This window comes from Aethalodelphis obliquidens, unplaced genomic scaffold (assembly GCF_003676395.1).
Source record: "Aethalodelphis obliquidens isolate GAN/ISIS:26980383/991018 unplaced genomic scaffold, ASM367639v1 scaffold27, whole genome shotgun sequence".
NCBI classification, from domain to species: Eukaryota; Metazoa; Chordata; class Mammalia; order Artiodactyla; family Delphinidae; genus Aethalodelphis; species Aethalodelphis obliquidens.
In genome coordinates, this window is record NW_020837971.1 from 16,141,637 (window position 1) to 16,159,964 (window position 18,328).

Here is an 18,328-nt window from a genome sequence, read left to right on the forward strand (position 1 = left end):
TCCCAGCATTCCCATCCTCTGGTCTTGCTTTATTTTTCTTCCTAAACCTTGCCCTGATGGAAACATTGTTACCTGGTGAGTCATTTCCTTCTCTTTGTCCCTTCTAGTGGGGCCAGACAGGACTTTCAAACATGGTCACTGGGGCGTTCAGAGCACAGACCAGTGACTGGCACACAGCAGGCCGGCCATATTTGTTCAATGAAGTAATGGTTCTCAAAGGATACAGAGCACAGGGTTCAGATAACCTTGAGGGAAGAAATTTCAGCAATATTAAAAGTTAATTGTGGGACAAGCCACAACTACGGAGCCCGCATACCACAACTACTGAAGCTTACGTGCCTAGAGCCCATGCTCCGCAACAAGAGAAGCCCCCACTGGCCGCAACTAGGGAAAGCCCCCGCTCAGCAACAAAGACCCAACGCAGCCAAATTAAATAAAAATAAATAAATAAATGAAGAATTGTTTAAAAAAAAAAGTTAATTGTGGGACTTCCCTGGTGGTTCAGTAACTAAGGTTCTGCACTCCCAATGCAGGAGGCCGGGTTGGATCCCTGGTCAGGGAACTAGATCCCACATGCCACAACTAAAGTTCCCGCACGGCACAACAAAGACCCCATATGCCACAACTAAGACGCGGCGCAGCCAAATAAATAAAAATTTAAAAAACAGTTAATTGTGAGACATCCATTGATAGAGGAATGGATAAACGAAATGTGGTATACACACACAATGAAGTATTATTCAGCCTTCAAAAGGAAGGAAATTATGCCAGCTGCAACAGGGATGAAACTTCAGGGCATATGCCAGTCACAAACAAATATTGTATGATTCCACTTCTAACGGGTCCCTAGAGTAGTCAAATTCAGAGACAGAAAGTAAAATTGTGGGTGGGAGGGGGATGAGGAATTATTGTTTGATGAGTACAGAGTGTCAGTTTTAGGAGATGAAAAAGCTATGGAGATGGATGGTGGTGATGGATACACAACAGTGGGAAATGTGCTTAATGCCACTGTACACTTAAAACTGGTTAAGATGGTAAACTTTGATATTGTATTTTACCACAATAAAAAAATTGTGGGTAATCGGGAGAACGTGGTCTTCCTAAAGGCAGGGTAGAAAATAGTTGCAAATAAAGGCTGCTAATAGCATATGAAGATGCCAACTGATCAGAGGTTGCTTCATCTGGCTAGAACTCGAATGACTTTAAGAACGCTTCAACAGGGCCGCCCTCTGGGAAGAGGGAAGAACAGCGAGGAAAGCGACTTGTTTGGTTCCGCGTGGTTTTCCTTACAAGACCCCTCCCAGAAGTGGCCGGTTGACACCGGGTCACCTCCGTAGGCCCCGCCCTCTTCTAGGCCCCGCCCCGTCCCACCCCTCCTCCTGGACCCGCCCTCTTTCTGGACCCGCCTCCTCCGCCCCGCCCCGGCGGAGAGCGAAGAGGAAGCGCGGGTGACTCTGCAGACGCCGCGTTTGGAAAGGTGTGAAGGGGGCGGGGAGCACAGGTCGCCCCCAACCCGCCCTCCCTCCCCGCCCCGCCCCCGCCCGGCCCGCCGCCCGGCCCGCCGCCCTGGCCTGCGCAGGCCCGCGGCCACTCGCTCCTGAGCGCCGACTCGGGGCTCCACTGCTCTGGCCTGGGGGCGGGGCCGGCGCGCGGCGTCATGCATATGCATGAGCAGCGCGGCGGCTCCATTGTGCCCTCGGAGCGGGCGGCGGCGAGATGGCGCGGACCGCGGCGGCCCCGGGGCGGCGGGCGACGCTGAGGGCGGGCTGAGCGCATGGAGCGGCGCGGACCGTGGGCCGCGGCGGCGAGGGGCCTGGCCGGGCCGCTTGGAGGTGAGCGGACCGGGCGGGCAGGTGCGGGCGGCGGGGGCGGCAGGTGCGGCAGGTGCGGGCGGCGGCAGGTGCGGCGTCCCCGGGCCCGGCTCTGCAGCGCCTCGGCGGGGCCCCGGCGAGGCTGGAGCCGGCCCTGCCGCCCACCTGCCGCACCTGCCGCGCGTGCGTCGTGGTCCTGGGCCGACTGGCCCCGTGCGCGCCGAGGCGACCCTTCACCTGAGCCTTTGTTGGGGCTGGCCGGAATCCGGCCGAGCACCCGAGGGGTCTGGGGCAAGAGGCTGACCCGGGCCCTCGCCCAAGCTGGTCCCGCTGCCTCTTCTCCGCGGTGTGGCCTGAAAGCTCACCTTTCGGGCCCCTCCGGGCCGTGCGCGCCGCCGGCACGCGGATGTAAGGTCCGCGGAGATAGGCTCTGGGGCTGGCGACCCTGACCTTCCAGCCCCCAGCCGTGCTTTTGGTGGAGATACCCTGTTCCCAACAGGACATATTGAAGTCAGGCGGGAGGGTGTCCTGCCCCCCGGCGTGTCTTGCCTTAGCCTCCCGCATCTGTTCCCCGCTGCCCTGTACCCCCCACCGCGCTACCCTGCTACCCCTGCCCTGCTCTTCCGGACCTTCCCCTGCTCTCCTACAGCCTGCTCCCCATACGCTCTTCCCGGTAGTTGCAGAATATCCATGGTGATGTCTTAAGTCCTTCGTATAATATTATCTCAGAAGATTTCACAGGGAAATACACAGAACATGTGACTCGATCTGTAAGACAGTTGATAGGGCGAACACAGACTCACCCACCAAATCCTGTCATACTAGAACCAGAGAGCTTCCGTTGAAGAAGCTTGAGAGAGGTAACAGGATAAGTGAAGGAATCTCAGCCTCACCCCGTGAGTACTGGCCTTGGGGACTTGTCACACCCAGAGGGTGGCTCTTGGCTGGGAAGAGAAAGGTGAGATGATGAATGACAGATTCAGAGCCACTCGTGAAAGACTGGTAGGGTATGCCCGGGGAGGATTCCTGATCATTGGATTGATCGCCAAGGGCAGCCAGGCCTCCCCATGGAGTGTCCACTAGCGCTTGGGTCCAGGATGGGATCGGGGGCTGATGACTTAAAGGTGGTCACGTGTTCTCCCTTTTCCTAGTCCTAGAGTGGCCACCACGTACCTATTTTACACATTGTAAACTGAGGCCCAGAAGAGTGCAACCCTTCAACTGTTCTCTGAAATGACCCACACCTGGGCCATTCAGAAATGCTCATTCCTGGGCATTTTGGATGAACTCTTTTTTTTAAATTTATTTATTTTATTTATTTTGGCTGTGTTGGGTCTTCGTTGCTGAGTGTGGGCTTTCTCTAGTTGCAGCAAGCGGGGGCTACTCTTCATTGCAGTATGCGGGCTTCTCATTGCGGTGGCTTCTCTCGCTGTGCAGCACGGGCTCTAGGCGCGCCAGCTTCAGTAGTTGCAGCACGCGGGCTCAGTAGTTGTGGCGCACGGGCTTCGTTGCTCTGCGGCATGTGGGATCTTCCCGGACCAGGGCTCGACCCGTGTCCCCTGCATTGGCAGGAGGATTCGCAACCACTGTGCCACCAGGGAAGCCCCTGGATGAACTCTTAACACTTATGCTAGTCAGTGTGTGGTCTTCCAAGTAGAGGGGCAGGACTTTGAGCCACTGGAGCATGTGAGCCCCCCCCATGGTGTCCTGCGATGCTCGAGCTATCATTCTCCGTTCTCTGAGCGTGTCTGGTGTTCCTCTGGCTGGGGCCCGTCACTGGAACCCTGGGAACTGTGGGCCCCCTGCTGCGGGGGGAGGCAGCGAGTCCCTGCCCTCCTGGGGTCGGGTGGTGTGTCGCGGGGCCTGCTGCTCCTGGGTGACTAGGCCGGGGTAACGGAGCGGAGGTAGAAGAGGGTGGACCCATGTTAATTAATGTCTGCCTTTGGAGACTGTGGTGCAGGCGCTGTGAGGTCCTGGGGAAGAAGGGTCTGGGTAGTGAGCTGTCTGTAGCTCTTTTTCGGGAGGAAGATGTAATCTGACCCCCAGAAAACCCTGTGGCCTTCTAGACTGACCTCAAGCCAGGACGTTCTGCTGAGGTCCTGGCTTCCAGCGAGTGTCCGTGTACAGGGAGAGCCCCCAGCCGGCAGGAAGCACACACACCCAAGCTCTTTCTTACCTCTGCCTCTGAGGCCAGGAGGTGGGAGGAGGGTCTGTGCTCACAGCACGCCTCTCCCTTTGTCAGGAGCAGAGGATCACGGGGTCCCTGACCTGGAGAGTTTGGGGCTTCTCAGGGAGGAGACCAGACTTGGTTCAGGAGCTTGGCAGGAAGTCAGGAAGTCACTGCCCCCGCACAGAGAGCTCAGGGGGAACTGGAAATGTCTGTGGTCTCGTACACAGCCGTGGGGCTGGAATTCCCCAGAGTCACGTGATGTAGGAAGCTGCCCTGGGCCCCAGGCCAGCACCCTCCACGGGGGCCCCCCCCCCCCCCCCCCGCCCTGCACCTGCCCTGTCCCCCTCCTCCCCAGCTCCCCTGGGCTCTCAGATTGTGGTCCGAGTAACAGCAGCGGCAGCACCTGCCGACTTGTTAGAAATGCACGTCTTAGGCCCCACCCCACCCTGCGAACTCGGAGTGGGGCTGAGCAGTCCTAGATTCCGGTGTGCTCCACCTGCCCTGAGGCTCTGACCCAGGCCGGGGGGTGGGGGGGGGGCGGCGGGGCCTGTCTTCCCGTCTTCCTCCTGCTTTTCCCTGTCCTTTGCTTCTGGGACAGCAGAGTGGGCCTGGCCAATCCAACCAGCTTTGGGAAAGGATTGCCCTGGGCATCTCTGTGGGGAGAGAGAGCTAGTCGCGGTTGTACATTAAGTAAATTTTTATTTTGAGAGAATTATAGATTTATAAGCAGTTATAAGAAATAACACAAAGAGCTCTGCGTCCTTTACTGGCTTTCCCTAGTGGTAACATCTTGCAAAACTGTAGCACAGTATCACAGGAGGGTACTAACTCCATCAATACAGTTGAGATACATGTATTTCCATCCCCACCTTCTTATATTCCCACTCGCTTCCCTTCTCCCCACGTTTAACCCCTGGCAACCACCAGTGTGCTCTCCATTTCTATAATTTCGTCATTTCGAGGATGTTATATAAAGGGAATCATACAGTGTGTAACCTTTGGGGACTGGCTTTTTCCACACATCATGATTCTCTGGAGATTCCTGCAGGTTGGTGCCTGTATCAGTAGCTCTTCCTTTTTATGCCTCCAGGCTCACAGTTGGTTAACTCTTCACCGCTAAGGGACATCTGGGTTTCCATTCTTTGGCTATTAGGAATAAAACTGCTGTAAACATTCACGTACAGATTTTTATGTGAACATAAGTTTACACTTCTCTGAGATACATGTTCAGGAGTGCAGTTGCTGGGTTGTATAGTGGCTGCATGCTTAGTTTTATAAGAAACTACCGAATCGTTTTTCAGAGTGGTTGTACCATTTTATATTCCCACCAGCCATGCACGAGAGATCCAGTTCCTCCTAGCCAGCATTTGGTGGTATCACTATTTCTTATTTTAGCCGTGGTGATAGGTGTGTAGTGATACCTCGATGTGGTTTTAATTTGCATTTCTCTGATGGCCAGTGATGTTGAACATCTTTTCATGTGCTTATTTGCCGTCTGTATTTCTTCTTTGGTGAAATGTCTTTTCGTGTCTTTTGCCTGTTTTCTCATTTTTTTTAGCTTTCGCATTTTGAGAATTCTTTATGTACTCTAGAGACTAGTCTTTTGTCAGATACGTGGCTTGCAGATACTTCTTCCAGTCTATAGCTTGCGTTTTCGTCCTCTTAGCAGGGTCTTTCACAGAACAAAAGTTTCCAGTTTTTCCTTTTATGGATCATGCTTTTGGTGTCAAATCTAAGAAAGTTCTTACGGTTTTGTGCTGTACATTTAAATCTGTGACCCACTTCGAGTTAGTTTCTGTATAAGATGTGAAGTTTAGGGTTTTTTTGTTTTGTTTTGTTTTTGTCTTTTGCTTGTGAACGTCCAATAGCTCCAGCACATTTGTTGAAAATGCTGTCCTTCCCCCAGTGCATACTTTTTGCACCTTTGTCAGAAACTCTGTCTGGGTCTGTCTTGGGCTCTCTAGTTTGTCCCATTGACCTGTGTGTCTGTCCCTCTGCCAATACCACAGTCTAGAGCAGCCCGCCTATATTCTGAGTCCTAAAAGCGCTGCGTGTTGCTCCAGGCCCCGCTCAGCAGGTTTAGGGGGCGTTTCTGGCTGTCGGCAGCGCTCCCCACCCCCAGCCTCCCACTGCAGTGTCACCAACCTGGGGGTTGTCCTCGCTGGGGACAGCCAGCCTTCCCTTGCCTGGCTCAGTGATTCTGGCTCCGAGGGCTGAGTCCAGGGGCCCCTGAGCCCTCTGGAGCCACCAGCCTCCTGCTTTCTTGGCCTTTGCTTCCTGGTTGGCATGTGGTCTGGGGCCCGACTCCTCTGGGAGGGGCGTCAGGAAGGAGAGCAGGGCCAGGCGTGAGGTGGACAGGCACGCCAGCTGCCTCACTCCTCTTGTCTGACCGGTCCATCACCTTCCTCCCAGCCCTGGCTCTGCTGCGATTCTGGGAACCACTCACCCCAGTGCTCTGTGGGAGGCCTTGGGCCCAAGTCACAGCCCCCACTGTATCCCCCACCTGCGCTGGGGCCCTTGTCAGGGACTCGGCCCCCGCGTGCCGCCTTCAGGACTGTATTTGCAGAGGACATGACGATATAATCCTGCCTCGCTTGGGCTGCCCTGACGGTGAGGTCCTGGTCAGCGCTCAGGAATGCGAGCCTTGGGGTTGGGTGGGTGGCACTGTGAGTGCTGAGGCGGTGGGATTGAGCCACCAGAAGTTAGCTTGCCCAGGTGGTGTGTGCGTGCGCGTGAGGCCTTGCAGCCCCTAGAAGGCAGTGGTGCTCTAGGTTGGAACCTCAACCCAGAGAAGGCAGACGGGGCGTCCCCGGAGACCCCCAGACAGCCACAGCCAGCATGCCTCTGTGGTTAGGCTGGGTGGAGGTGCGCGTGAGAGGTGGCCCTGGCGGTGCCAGCAAGGGCCCTCAGCCTGGTTGGCGGAGGGTTTGCTTGTGGAGGTGTCGGAGGCGTTGGCAGCCAGGAGGGGCAGCCGGCTGCTGCCTTGCTCGTTTTCTGAGGTGCTAAGGGGAAGAGAGCCAGCCCCACAGAGTGGGAGGAAGCGGTGCCCCATCCCAGCATGGGCTCACAGGTTCCATGCGTTTCCCCCGGCCATGGCTGCTGTGTCCCCACTGGCCCCTTGCCATGTCTGTTGGGTGCCCACCAACCCTCCGCCCTTTGCGCTGTGTGTGCGTCCCCACCTTGTTGGGAGCTCACCGTGCGGGTCACTGCGATCTGTGGGGGGTCAGTCTTCCCGCCTTGCCCCTGTGCGCACGCTGCCCTTCTGCTGCTCTGGGGAGAAGCCCTGGGGCTGGGGGGCTGCCAGCCAGGGATGGGCTGCTGGCTCCACACCTAGTTCCGGCCCCTGCCTGGCCCCAGGCTGCAGGTTAGCTGACCTGGTGCTGCACCCCCACCCCCACCCCCACCCCCACCTCTGGCATGCAGAGGCCCCTCCCCATAGTGGGCAGGCCCCAGACCCTGAGCAGGTGATGCCTGCTGTCTGGCACTCCTAGGCCTCTGGCCTTGTCCGCCCCGCCCCCCCCCTCGGGTAGGGTGGACGCAGGGGATTCTGGCAGCTGGGTTCTGGATGTCCCCTGGCTTTTATGCGTATCCAGGCTTTCGTGTGGGGGAGGGAGAACGTGGAAAGTTTGGGAGATCAGAAAGTCTGCTTCCAGAACCATTCTGGGGGCTCCAGGTGGCAGGGCCCGGTCAGAAAGGGTCAGTGCTGGCTTCCGGGCTGGGGCTGGGGAGGGCAGAGATCTGCCAGGGTGGGCAGCGCGGGTAGGGCCAATGCCGGGCTTCCCTGAGCCCCCTGAGCGGGCCCCCGGGTCCCCGTCTCACCTGCCCTACCCTTCATCGGTTGGAGCAGAGGAAGGACGGGGCTTGGTGCTGATAGGGGTCTCCCGGCAGCATCTCCACTGACTTCCTTCCCTCCTGTCCCAGCAGCCAGAGCATCTGAGTCCCACGTAAGCACCAGTGAGGGCTGCTTCCTGCCACCCACAGACCTGGCCTTAAGGCTGCTCCCAAGCCAATGAACCCCATGAACCCCATGAAACCCGCCCTGCCCCCCGCGCCACACGGGTGAGTGGGGTCTCCTGCTGCCCTCCCCGCTCGGGCCCCAGGACACGGGTGGGTGGTAGAGCGGGACCCCTCTGCTCCCAACCTTCGCTTCTTCCCAGGCGGGGTTCTAGGCACCTGCGGCCTCCTGACCGAGCCTCCCCGCCTGCCCCTCTCCTTGTAGTGATGGTCCATTCGCTTATGAGGCGGTGCCTTGGCAACAGAGTGCCACTCAGCCAGCAGGATCGCTGTCCGTGGTCACAACTGTGTGGGGAGTCGGCAACGCGGCGCAGAGCCAGGTGAGCCCACACCTGGGCCCCGCCCCGAGGGGCTCCAGAGCCCCCCTCAGATCTCGGAGAAGTGGAGCCAGGGTTTCCTGAGTCTCCCACGTCCTCAGAGACCAGTTCTTCCACACGTGGCGTGGGATCTCCTCCTCCTGTCTTCACCTGGCCTCCACACCCCACCTGTGAGCAGCTGCCCCCCTCCACTGGACCACCCTCCCCTCTGCCCCCACCTCCACCTCCTCACCTGCCCAGCCTCTCCTTTCCAGCACTTTAGAACCACGGCATGAAGCAAGTTGTTTGGATGGTGTCCTTTGGTGATTCTTGCTTCCTTGTAGGTTTTGGGGAACCCTATGGGCCCCGCAGGGAGCCCCCCCGGCAGCTCCATGATGCCCGGCATGGCAGGCGGCAGCTCTGCCCTGAACTCCCCACAGTGCCTGGGACAGCAGGCGTTCGGTGAGGGCGGTGCCAACAAGGGCTACGTGCAGCAAGGGGTGTATGGCCGCGGGGGCTACCCCGGGGGCCCCGGCTTCACCGCTGGGTAAGCAGGACCGCTCCCCTGGCAGGCGTGCTAGGAGCCCTCTGGGGGTGACGCTGCTAACTTGCTGGGCGCCTGGGAGCTGTGTGACACTGATGTGTTGAACGTTGCATCTCTGCGGCTCCTGCCGGCTCCCAAGCTAACGAGGGGGGTGTGTGGGAAAGAATGGGGCTCCCCTCGGGTGCCGTGTACCCCCCCGGAAGATGGCAGGGGAGCGCCTCTGAGCTGAGCCGTCTGTCTATTACAGGTATGCGGGCGGCCCGGGGGGGCCGGGGGGCCTGGGCCTTCCCTCACACGCTGCACGGCCCTCCACCGACTTCACTCAAGCAGCGGCGGCTGCTGCCGTGGCTGCTGCTGCCGCCACGGCCACGGCCACAGCCACGGCCACCGTGGCCGCCCTCCAGGAGAAGCAGAGCCAGGAGCTGAGCCAGTACGGAGCGGTGAGGCCCCGCAGCTCCTCCTGTGCGGCCCGTGTGTGTTGGTGCAGAAGGCAGGGTCTTGTCAGGCAGCCAGGATTGAGGCCCTGGGGACACGCACGCTGTGTGCCGGGGCCGATGAAGATGAGGCGGGAAAGGAGTAGGGAGCTGAGGGGAGAGAACCCAGGCCGGGGAGGGGGTGAGGGGGAGCCCGCCTGCAGGGGGTGGGCACAAGGCTGGCGCCCACAGCGGTGGGTAAGGCCTGGATGGTTCCTCTCTTCTTTTCCCAGATGGGGGCCGGACAGTCTTTTAACAGCCAGTTCCTGCAGCACGGCGGTCCCCGGGGGCCCAGTGTCCCCAGCAGCATGAACCCTGCCAGCGTGGGAGGGCTGATGGGCCCCTCCGGCATGAGCCCCATGGGCATGAACCCCACCCGGGCAGCGGGCCTAGCGCCCCTATATGCAGGGCAGCGCCTGCCCCAGCACGGGTACCCTGGGCCCCCCCAGGCCCAGCCCTTGCCCCGACAGGGCGTCAAGAGAGCCTACTCCAGTGAGGTGAGTGGTCAGGCCCCCCACCCCGAGTGCCCTCAGAGCCGTTGTGTGGAGGGAGAGTCGGCTGTGCCTGACAGGGTGGGTACCGCCCTCCCTCCCCGGGAACGGGCTTCCCCAGCACCTCTTCTCCTGGCCATTTTGCCTCTTTCCTCCTTCAGGTGTATCCTGGGCAGCAGTACCTGCCAGGAGGCCAGTACACGCCCGCTGCCACCCAGTACGCGCCTGGCCCCGGGCAGCCCCCCGCCCCGTCCTCCTACCCTGGGCACAGGCTGCCCCTGCAGCAGGGTGCGGGCCAGTCCCTGTCCACCCCCAGCCCCGCGGGACTGCACTACAAGGTAGGGCTGCTTCTCCCGGGCCTCTGCAGCCCCTGCTGGCCCACGCCAAGCCCTGTGGGACACAGGCGGACCTTGAGGCAGCCGGGGCTGGCGAGTGGGCTCGCGTGTGCTTGGGTGGCCGAGCAACCAGGAGCTTCCCGGGGGCCCTGATCAGCGTAGGGCAGCTCCCAGGAGGGGAGTCCAGGTACGAAAGGCCCCTCTGTGAGATTCAGTGTATGGAGCAGCAGGCAGGCACCCATGCCACCTGCGTGTCCTTCAGGGACAGTGTCCCCATCCCCTCTGCTTGCTGCAGAGAAGCCCAGCAAGGGGACAGGCCAGAGGGGCCAGGAGCTCTTGAGGGGAGGGGCCCGAGCGATAAGAGTGCCGCTGGAGGGCGGACAGGAGGTGTGTGTACCTGTGTCCTTTCAGCCTCTCTGTGGCTTCCTCGTAAACCCCTCTGATGCGTGGGGTCAGCTCTTTTTCTGTAGTGGTCATTCTTAAAATTATGAAATCAGCACATGCTCCCTGTAGATTATTTAGAAGACACAAAAAGTGTATAAAGAAGAAAGAAGCCAACACCCGTGTGTGTGGTGGGCCCCCCTGTCCCCAGCCCTCTCCTAGGGTCAAGTCCAGGACCCTGTGAGCGCTCAGGGGCAGGCGGCAGTCCCAGGCACACGCGGTTTTCTCTCCTGCAGCCCGCAGAGCAGTTCAGCGGGCAGGGTGCCCGCTTCAACGCGGGGAGCGCCAGCTACAGCCAGCCCGGCCTGAGTGGGGTATGGGCGGTGGGAGGCCCATGGGGTGGGTGCCTGGAGAGAGGGCACCCAGGCAGGAGGAGGCGTGGACTTCCTGCCCGTTCCTGGTCTGACCGTTCCCATTGGGCGCTCCAAGAACAAACTCTACTCCTACACCACTCCACCTTGACTGTTTGCTCAACCCCACAGCCCGCCCGTTCCATCCCCGGCTACCCCAGCTCCCCACTGCCAGGGAGCCCCACGCCGCCCATGACCCCCGGCAGCAGCATCCCCTACATGTCCACCAGCCAGGAGGTCAAGTCGCCCTTCCTGCCCGACCTCAAGCCCGGCGTGAGCAGCTTGCACCCGTCACCACCCGGTGAGTGAGGTCTGCTCTCGGGACAGATGGGCAGGGCTCCAGACAGTCCTGCAGGGACCTTGGCGGGGGCGAGGGGCCTTCACCTTTATTTTCTATTAAAGGACCTCTTTGCAAATCCATTTGAAGCATCTATATCCTCTGTAGGAAAATAGCCATGTGCACAGTTTTGTGTATGGTTTCAGGGGCCCCCTGAAGCCCACTTCTGGTTAAGAACTCCTGCTTTTCGGGAGACCACTGCAGCAGCAGTTGGGGGTCCTAAAACCCTAGCTTGAGCACTAGGGTGACAGCAGGGGCCCGTTCGCACCTCTTCTGCCTCCTACCCCCTCTGAAAGCACCAGAGGCGCCATTTTTTTGGGTTGGTGGGGCATGTTCTCTGGTCATGATTCAGGGATCATTCTCGGGGCTCCTACTGGAGCAGAACAGAATGGCGGGACACCAAGATCTGTTCCCGTTGGAGGTGGAGGCTGAGCCCAGGGTCCCGGGAGAGATGCTGCCCAAGCCCCAGCCCCATGGCAGGGGAGGAGGGGCCACAGCCCCCGCGATGGGGCGGGGGCAGGCCGCTCGGCCTGGTGGCCATCCTGTAGGTGGCCTGCTCACACCGGCATGGCCTGCTTCCAGGCAGTGGCCCCTGTGACGAGCTGCGGCTGACTTTCCCCGTGCGGGACGGGGTGGTCCTGGAGCCCTTCCGCCTGCAGCACAACCTGGCCGTGAGCAATCACGCTTTCCAGCTCCGTGACTCCGTCTACAAGACCCTGATGCTGAGGTGAGTGGGCGCCTGCCCCCAGCTTGCAGCCCCTCGCACCGCCCCCTCGCTCTCAGCATCCATCCTTCCCGTACAGGCCGGACCTGGAGCTGCAGTTCAAGTGCTACCACCACGAGGACCGGCAGATGAACACCAACTGGCCGGCCTCGGTGCAGGTCAGCGTCAACGCCACCCCGCTCACCATCGAGCGTGGCGACAACAAGACCTCCCACAAGCCCCTCTACCTGAAGCACGTGTGCCAGCCGGGCCGCAACACCATCCAGATCACCGTCACGGCCTGCTGCTGCGTGAGTGCCCTCCGCGGGGCTGGGTTGGGGGCGTCATGGCTAGAGAAAAAGGCACTGGCTCTCCTCCTTCCCATCCTGGGCCTTGTAAGTAAAGGATCTCAAATAAAAATGCCCTTGCTGCTTTCGGGTTAGGTTCAGTGACTAAATTTGATGCTCATGTTAATTATGTAAGGGAAACTAGCTGAGCCTGCCTCTTTCCTGGAGGAAGCTCACAGGGTCCTGAGTCCCAGCTGACCCTGAGTCTTTGTTAAGGAGTCATTCAGGTTCCAGCAAGCTCCGGATCCAGGACTAGAAGAGGCAGGATGCACTTAGCTGCACAGCACTGATCAGCCCGGGTGGGAGGGGGCAGAGGCGGGCAGCCCCAATGCAGTTCTGGGATGTTTTCACTTGGACCAGCGTGGATAAAGGTGGTTGCTGTAGGCAGGGCACATTCAGGGGCCTCTCAGATAATTGTGTTCCGACAGAGAGGCCGTGGTTGGTGCAGACACACAGTGAGCTTTCCAGATAGGTGTGGGCCTGGTCCCCTGGGCTCCCCGGGGAGGGGCAGCAGGTGGCCTGCCTGTGCGTTAGCCACAAGAGGAGAACGGGCCTGCGCTGCGCCTCCCTGGGCCACGTCCCGCTGACCGGGTCCTCCTGTTGCAGTCCCACCTCTTCGTGCTGCAGCTGGTGCACCGGCCGTCCGTCCGCTCGGTGCTGCAGGGTCTCCTCAAGAAGCGCCTCCTGCCCGCCGAGCACTGCATCACCAAGAGTGAGTGGCCCTTGTGTTCCTCGGCCCCAGGCAGCCGGCCCCATGACAGACAAGGCTGCCTTCTCTGGGGCGGGGGCTGCGTGCCGAGAGCAGCAGTCAGCTGTGGAACGCCCCTCGGAGGTGCTGAGCCAGCAGTGGCCGGGTCCCGCTTGGCGGCCCTCACCCACGTCCTCCTTTCCCCTGTCGATGTCAGTAAAGCGGAACTTCAGCAGCGGCACCATCCCTGGCACCCCTGGGCCCAACGGAGAGGATGGCGTGGAGCAGACGGCCATCAAGGTGTCTCTCAAGTGCCCCATCACCTTCCGCAGGATCCAGCTCCCTGCCCGAGGCCATGACTGTCGCCACATTCAGGTAGGTGGCCACTGCAGAGCTTTGCCAGAACTTCCGTTGCCCTTTAACTGTCTTCAGCGGGAGTGGCCTCAGCACCTCGGCTGGCAGGTGACAGGACAGGCCGGCCAGTGGGCAGGTGGCCTGGCTCCCCTGCCTTCTCCCCTCAGACTGGGCTTTTGTTTCTTCTAACATTATTCTAAGCGTAACAGCCGTTTCACTGCGTTCTTGGGGCTCCGATTTTAAACGGCATCCTGGATGCAGGGCGCTGTCCTCTCCCCGCCCTGCCCCCAGGAGCAGCGCCTTTGTTTGTCTCTGCAGAAACGCTCTGCGTGCAGACAAGTACGTGCACACACACCCTCCACCCCCCCGCCCACCTTTTGGTTACATAAGCGGTAAACATCGCTCTGCATCATGTTTTTCCTCCACACCACGTCCTGGAAGCCATTCCCTGGCTGGGCAGAGCTGCCCAGCCCTTGCTTTGGCCACACGTCATTCCCAGGGAGGGCTGCGTAGGCTGTCCCGTCTCCTACATCTGTTAGGATGATGCCGTGGAAAAGCCTGGGAGCCGAGCCTCTCACACAGGCAGTAAATAAGCCCCAAGTTCCTGAAACCACAGAGCACGGCCGGGTTGCCCCGGCCCCAGTGTGAGGAACTGTCTCGCCCTTTCTCTGCAGTGCTTTGACCTGGAGTCCTATTTACAGCTCAACTGTGAGCGAGGGACCTGGAGGTGCCCCGTGTGCAAGTGAGTGTGTCAGAGACGGTCCCCACGGCTCTGGGGGCGGGTGGCACTTCCTCTGAGGCTGTTAATGGGCGTTTCCTTCCACAAGCCAGGTGTGGGGCTCACAGCACAGGCTAGGAGGGATGGAGTGGCTCAGGGCAGCGACGTCACGCAGGGTTACCTCACACCGGGGGCTGAGACATGACAGGGCCTGTGCCCGGGAAGAGGTTGGGCCAGCCCTCTGAGCTGTGTGTCCCCTTGGTTTTCTACAGCAAGACGGCATTGCTGGAGGGCCTGGAGGTGGACCAGTACATGCTGGGCATCCTCATTTACATTCAGAAGTGAGTCTCCTTTCCTGCAACCCCAGCATCTTTGGTCAGCAGAGGGCAGCCCTGGGACAGGTGGGGAGATACCCCATGCTGATCCAGCGTGGAGTGGGCTCGACTCCAGGCCGTGGACGGAATCCACATCCGACCCAGGCCCGCAGACCACAAGCACGTGGAATGTGCTGGGTGGCCACAAGCATTTGAGTGGGAGGTCTGCCTAAAAATGGCCCAGGGCCAGGAGAGGCAGCAGGACAGGTGGTGACCAGCCCTGCATGTCCCCGCCCAGCTCTGACTACGAGGAGATCACCATCGACCCCACGTGCAGCTGGAAGCCAGTGCCTGTGAAGCCTGACGTGCACGTCAAGGAGGAGCCGGACGGGCCGGCGTTGAAGCGCTGCCGCACCGTGAGCCCTGCCCACGTGCTCATGCCCAGCGTGATGGAGATGATCGCTGCCCTGGGCCCTGGGGCCGCGCCCTTCGCCCCCCTCCAGCCCCCCTCAGCCCCGGCTGCCGGCGATTACCCCAGCCAGGGTGAGTACAGGGGGCTTGCCCTAGAAACAGACGGCCCTGGGCAAATGATCCGTCCTCTCCCACCAGTCTGCTGCCTGTGGACGTGTCACTCCGAGGGCCGCGAGCCTGGGGGCCTGGTTGGGGACTTGGTGGCATAGGCGCAGCCTCGGCCGAGCCGGCGGGGATGGGCAGCAGGGCCTCCGGCTGCAGCTGCACGTACCTCCCCAGTAGTCTGGAACAAAGGTCTGTGCTGGCACACTTCCATGGACCGGCCCCGTCCGACCACGCGTGCGGGAGTGTGTGGGTGCGGTGGGTCCCATTCCTGTCCCCTCGCAGCCTCCTGGCAGTGTCATCAGCCAGCTCCCCCAGCAGCAATGAGAAGAAATGCCCTTTGCCGAATAGCAAGTTCGTAAAGTCAGACGTTCTCTGGGTGAGCTCAGTGAGTCCTGCCCACGCTGTGGCTGGCCTGTTTCCGTGCTCTACCGGCATGAGCCCCCTGGCTCTCCTCTCTCAGCTTCCAGCTTCCTGGGACCCGGGACGTTCCCCGACTCCTTCCCGCCCACCACGCCCAGCACCCCGACCCTTGCTGAGTTCACCCCGGGGCCCCCCCCCGTCTCCTATCAATCCGACATTCCTAGCAGCCTCCTGACACCGGAGAGATCTGCCCCCTGCCTCCCAGGCCAGGTCAGTGCCAAGGCGGGGGGCTGACGAGCTGTCCACCCGGAGAGCCCCTGGGCCATTTTACTAGGTTCTTCTCTCCTCCTTCAGATGGCACCAGCGGGTCACCTGGACCCGGCCCATAACCCTGGGCCTCCGGGGCTGCACGCCCCCAACCTTGGAGGCCCCCCAGGGCCCCAGCTGCACCATCCAAACCCTCCCCCGGCATCCCGGCAGCCCCTGGGCCCGGTGAATTCGGGTCCCATCGGTGAGCTGGCCTTCAGTGCTGCCACAGGCATGATGGGGCCCCCCGTGTCTGGGGCAGGGGAGGCCCCGGAACCGGGCCTGGACGTGAGTACTGGGCCCCGTGCTGGGGAGCACTTGGAGCCGGGGCTGGGGTGTGGCTTATCTGTCATCCCAGGGTCCACATGCTTCATAGAAGGGAGGACAGTGATACCACCGTGACTTCCAGACGCAGGGAGAGCTGGTCGGGTGACGTCAGCGCTTTTGTTGACGAGTGTGAGGTATCCAGAGTAGCCGTGGGTGATTGTGTCCAGACATCTGGCCCTGGGGACCTGGGTGCCACCGTGGCATGGGCAGAGTCCCCGAGAAGACTTGGCTTGTAGCTGGTGACCCTGGCCTTAGGGTCTGATTTGACCTGTCTGACTCACAGGTGGTATGTGAGCCAGACTCAGTGCAAAAAAGACAGTTGACTGTCTCTTGACCATGGTAAATGAATACAAAGTTCAACGTGAAAAAATGTAGAAAGCACAGCTCAAAGCAGAAAATCCCAGGGAGTGGGATCCCACCTTCTGCATTCGCCCTGTTCACGTCAGGGACCCCTCACGGTCCTGGGTGTCCCATGTTGTCCTTGAACAGCTTGTCACAGGTGATTCCTGGTCACAGAGCAGTCTTTCGCTGGAAGAGCCCCTGTGCAGAGCAGGCTGAGGGGCTCCAGTGCCAGCCTGTGTCGGGGTGAGGGGTGTGCCGCATCCCGGCTGGGGACCCAGGCCCACAGCTGGCGGGTTTGCTTTGTCCTCAGCTGCTCCCAGAACTGACTAACCCTGACGAGCTGCTGTCCTACCTGGGCCCACCCGACCTCCCCACAAACAGCAATGACGACCTGCTCTCTCTCTTCGAGAACAACTGATCCTGTTGACCACCTGGCCGACGGGGACATGCCCGCAGATGTCACACACCCTCCTCTCCAGCCCGGCCCCCCCGACACCAGCGGCCCTCCCCACACGTACACCTGGAGCCAGGACGCGCCCCGACGCCTGGCCCTGGAGGCTGGAGGCGGCCCTGCACTGGCTGGGAGGGGACCCCTGGGCGGTGGTGCTCGCTGGCCCAGTTTGCAGCTGCAGAACTGTTTTTGATGAGATCCCCAGCCCCGCCCTTGTCCCTGCCCCGTCCGCACCCCACCCATGCTTGTCCAGCCCTGCCTGGTTCATGCACACCTGCCACCCCTGGCCCCGCGACCCCTGCCTGCTCTCACCGGCCTGCATCTTGTCCACCGTTGACCTTTTTACTTCAATGACCCCTTGGCCCTGGGCCGGTGAGGAGCGGGGCTGCTCTGTCCCGGGGCCCCGTCTCGCCCAGCCTCCTGTGGCAGGGGCTGGGGGTGTCCCTCCTCCCACTCGAGGCTTCAGGCTGACGCTGGGGGTGGGGCCTCTACAGCACAACAGTGTACCTAGCGTAGAAACGCTGACAGATGTAGGGTGGCTGGGCCTCTGTGCAGCCGGGGCTCCTGCCCTGGCCGTGTGCAGACAGTGGTGGGGGCGGGGGGGGGCGGCAAGCTCCCTCCTGCTGGAGGCGGGGCTCGGACTCGGCTCCCCCAAGCTCCCCTTCTCTGTGAAAGTGAAGAATTGGTCTCGCTGTGTTTTTTAAAACCACACCTCTCCCGTGTCCACCCTGGGGCCATGCCAGGTGGGGGAGGAGCCGCCGCACTGCAGGTGCAGGGCCGAGCTGTGTCCCCTGTCCGCCCGTCTCTATTAAAGGACTCCCTCGTGGTGGACCTGGCGAGTCCCTCCTTCCTGCTCCACCTGCGTCCTGCGCCTGGGCGGGGCTCCCTGCTCCAAGCCAAGGCCCAGCTGTTCGCAGCCCTGGGTAAATTTCCTTGTCCCTGGAATTTCCCAAGTTGGCTTTGGCAGGAGAGCTGTTTGGTGAAGTGTCACCAGGGCTGGGAGACGCATCTGCCACCACGTCACTGTGTGGGCTTGCCTCAGGCAGGGAGCCAGCTATGGGGCCAGAGGCCTCAGGAGGGGCCGGACCGAGTGCCTTCGTCTGTGTGCTAGCTGCCTGAGCCTCCCCGAGGGCCTTCCTGTCCAGCAGAAAAGGCTTATGTGTCCCTTGGGGGAGGAGGGAGGGCGCCCCCGGACACCTGCCGCGGGGGGGAGCGTCCAGTGTGGGCGGGCTCCACGTTGCCTGCTGACATCTTGGAACCCCAGGTGTGGGCCTTCTGTCCCTCTGCAGCCTTGCTTCTGGCTTTTCTGGCTGAGGGAACGGAAGTGGAGAGAGGCTGAGGGAGGAACGGTGCCCCCAGTGCTGCAGGGAGCAAAGAGGCAGGTCCCGGGGTTTGCCCAGAAGCCCAGACCCAGCAGAGCCCACCCCCAGGGGGTGGGGGGCTCCTTTCTGGTGGATGTTAGGCACAGCTGGGAGCGCTGTCCCACTGTGTGGGGCAGCTGTGCACCCTTGGCCTGTGATGTGCTGGGTAGAGTGGAGAGATCGGGAGATGGGCTGCTCGGGCTACACCCACAGAGAGGT

The 18,328-nt window shown here is 61.0% G+C and overlaps 1 protein-coding gene and 1 long non-coding RNA gene across 10 annotated transcripts; one reads left to right on the plus strand and one right to left on the minus strand.

The window, feature by feature from the left end:
* Nucleotides 1–1,637: 1,637 nt before the first annotated feature.
* On the plus strand, nucleotides 1,638–17,579 carry ZMIZ2 (zinc finger MIZ-type containing 2). 7 transcript variants are annotated; one of them, XM_027124037.1, is made up of 18 exons: nucleotides 1,643–1,832; nucleotides 7,906–8,040; nucleotides 8,201–8,315; nucleotides 8,636–8,838; nucleotides 9,083–9,308; nucleotides 9,542–9,805; nucleotides 9,961–10,137; nucleotides 11,058–11,226; nucleotides 11,845–11,989; nucleotides 12,066–12,276; nucleotides 12,919–13,024; nucleotides 13,218–13,375; nucleotides 14,029–14,096; nucleotides 14,345–14,413; nucleotides 14,685–14,929; nucleotides 15,423–15,592; nucleotides 15,677–15,833; nucleotides 16,608–17,579. In XM_027124037.1, the coding sequence occupies exons 2-18, from the start codon at nucleotides 7,991–7,993 to the stop codon at nucleotides 16,625–16,627; spliced, it is 2,553 nt and encodes an 850-aa protein (XP_026979838.1). In that variant the 5' UTR covers nucleotides 1,643–1,832; nucleotides 7,906–7,990; the 3' UTR covers nucleotides 16,628–17,579. The 7 variants fall into 7 exon arrangements, 6 of the variants coding, with proteins under 6 accessions (XP_026979840.1, XP_026979839.1, XP_026979838.1 ...); XM_027124035.1 differs by having other exon boundaries at nucleotides 1,650–1,832; nucleotides 7,903–8,040; nucleotides 15,677–15,916; XM_027124034.1 differs by having other exon boundaries at nucleotides 1,651–1,832; nucleotides 15,677–15,916.
* Nucleotides 4,661–7,908, minus strand: LOC113629541 (uncharacterized). Of its 3 annotated transcripts, XR_003436597.1 has the most exons (4): nucleotides 7,801–7,908; nucleotides 7,177–7,328; nucleotides 6,127–6,290; nucleotides 4,661–5,127 (listed from the first exon to the last, which is right to left on the minus strand). It is a non-coding gene; the product is annotated as an uncharacterized LOC113629541 (long non-coding RNA). The 3 variants fall into 3 exon arrangements; XR_003436596.1 differs by lacking the exon at nucleotides 6,127–6,290 and having other exon boundaries at nucleotides 7,177–7,324; nucleotides 7,801–7,906; XR_003436595.1 differs by lacking the exon at nucleotides 6,127–6,290 and having other exon boundaries at nucleotides 7,801–7,906.
* Nucleotides 17,580–18,328: the final 749 nt, after the last annotated feature.

Bases quoted from the DNA above. Each gene is read 5' to 3' on its own strand.
- ZMIZ2 (XM_027124035.1), top strand. From the start codon at position 7,991: ATGAACCCCATGAACCCCATGAAACCCGCCCTGCCCCCCGCGCCACAC. The intron at 11,990-12,065 runs GTGAGTGGGCGC...CTTCCCGTACAG, and splicing joins TACAAGACCCTGATGCTGAG to GCCGGACCTGGAGCTGCAGT. The intron at 12,277-12,918 runs GTGAGTGCCCTC...CTCCTGTTGCAG, and splicing joins CCGTCACGGCCTGCTGCTGC to TCCCACCTCTTCGTGCTGCA.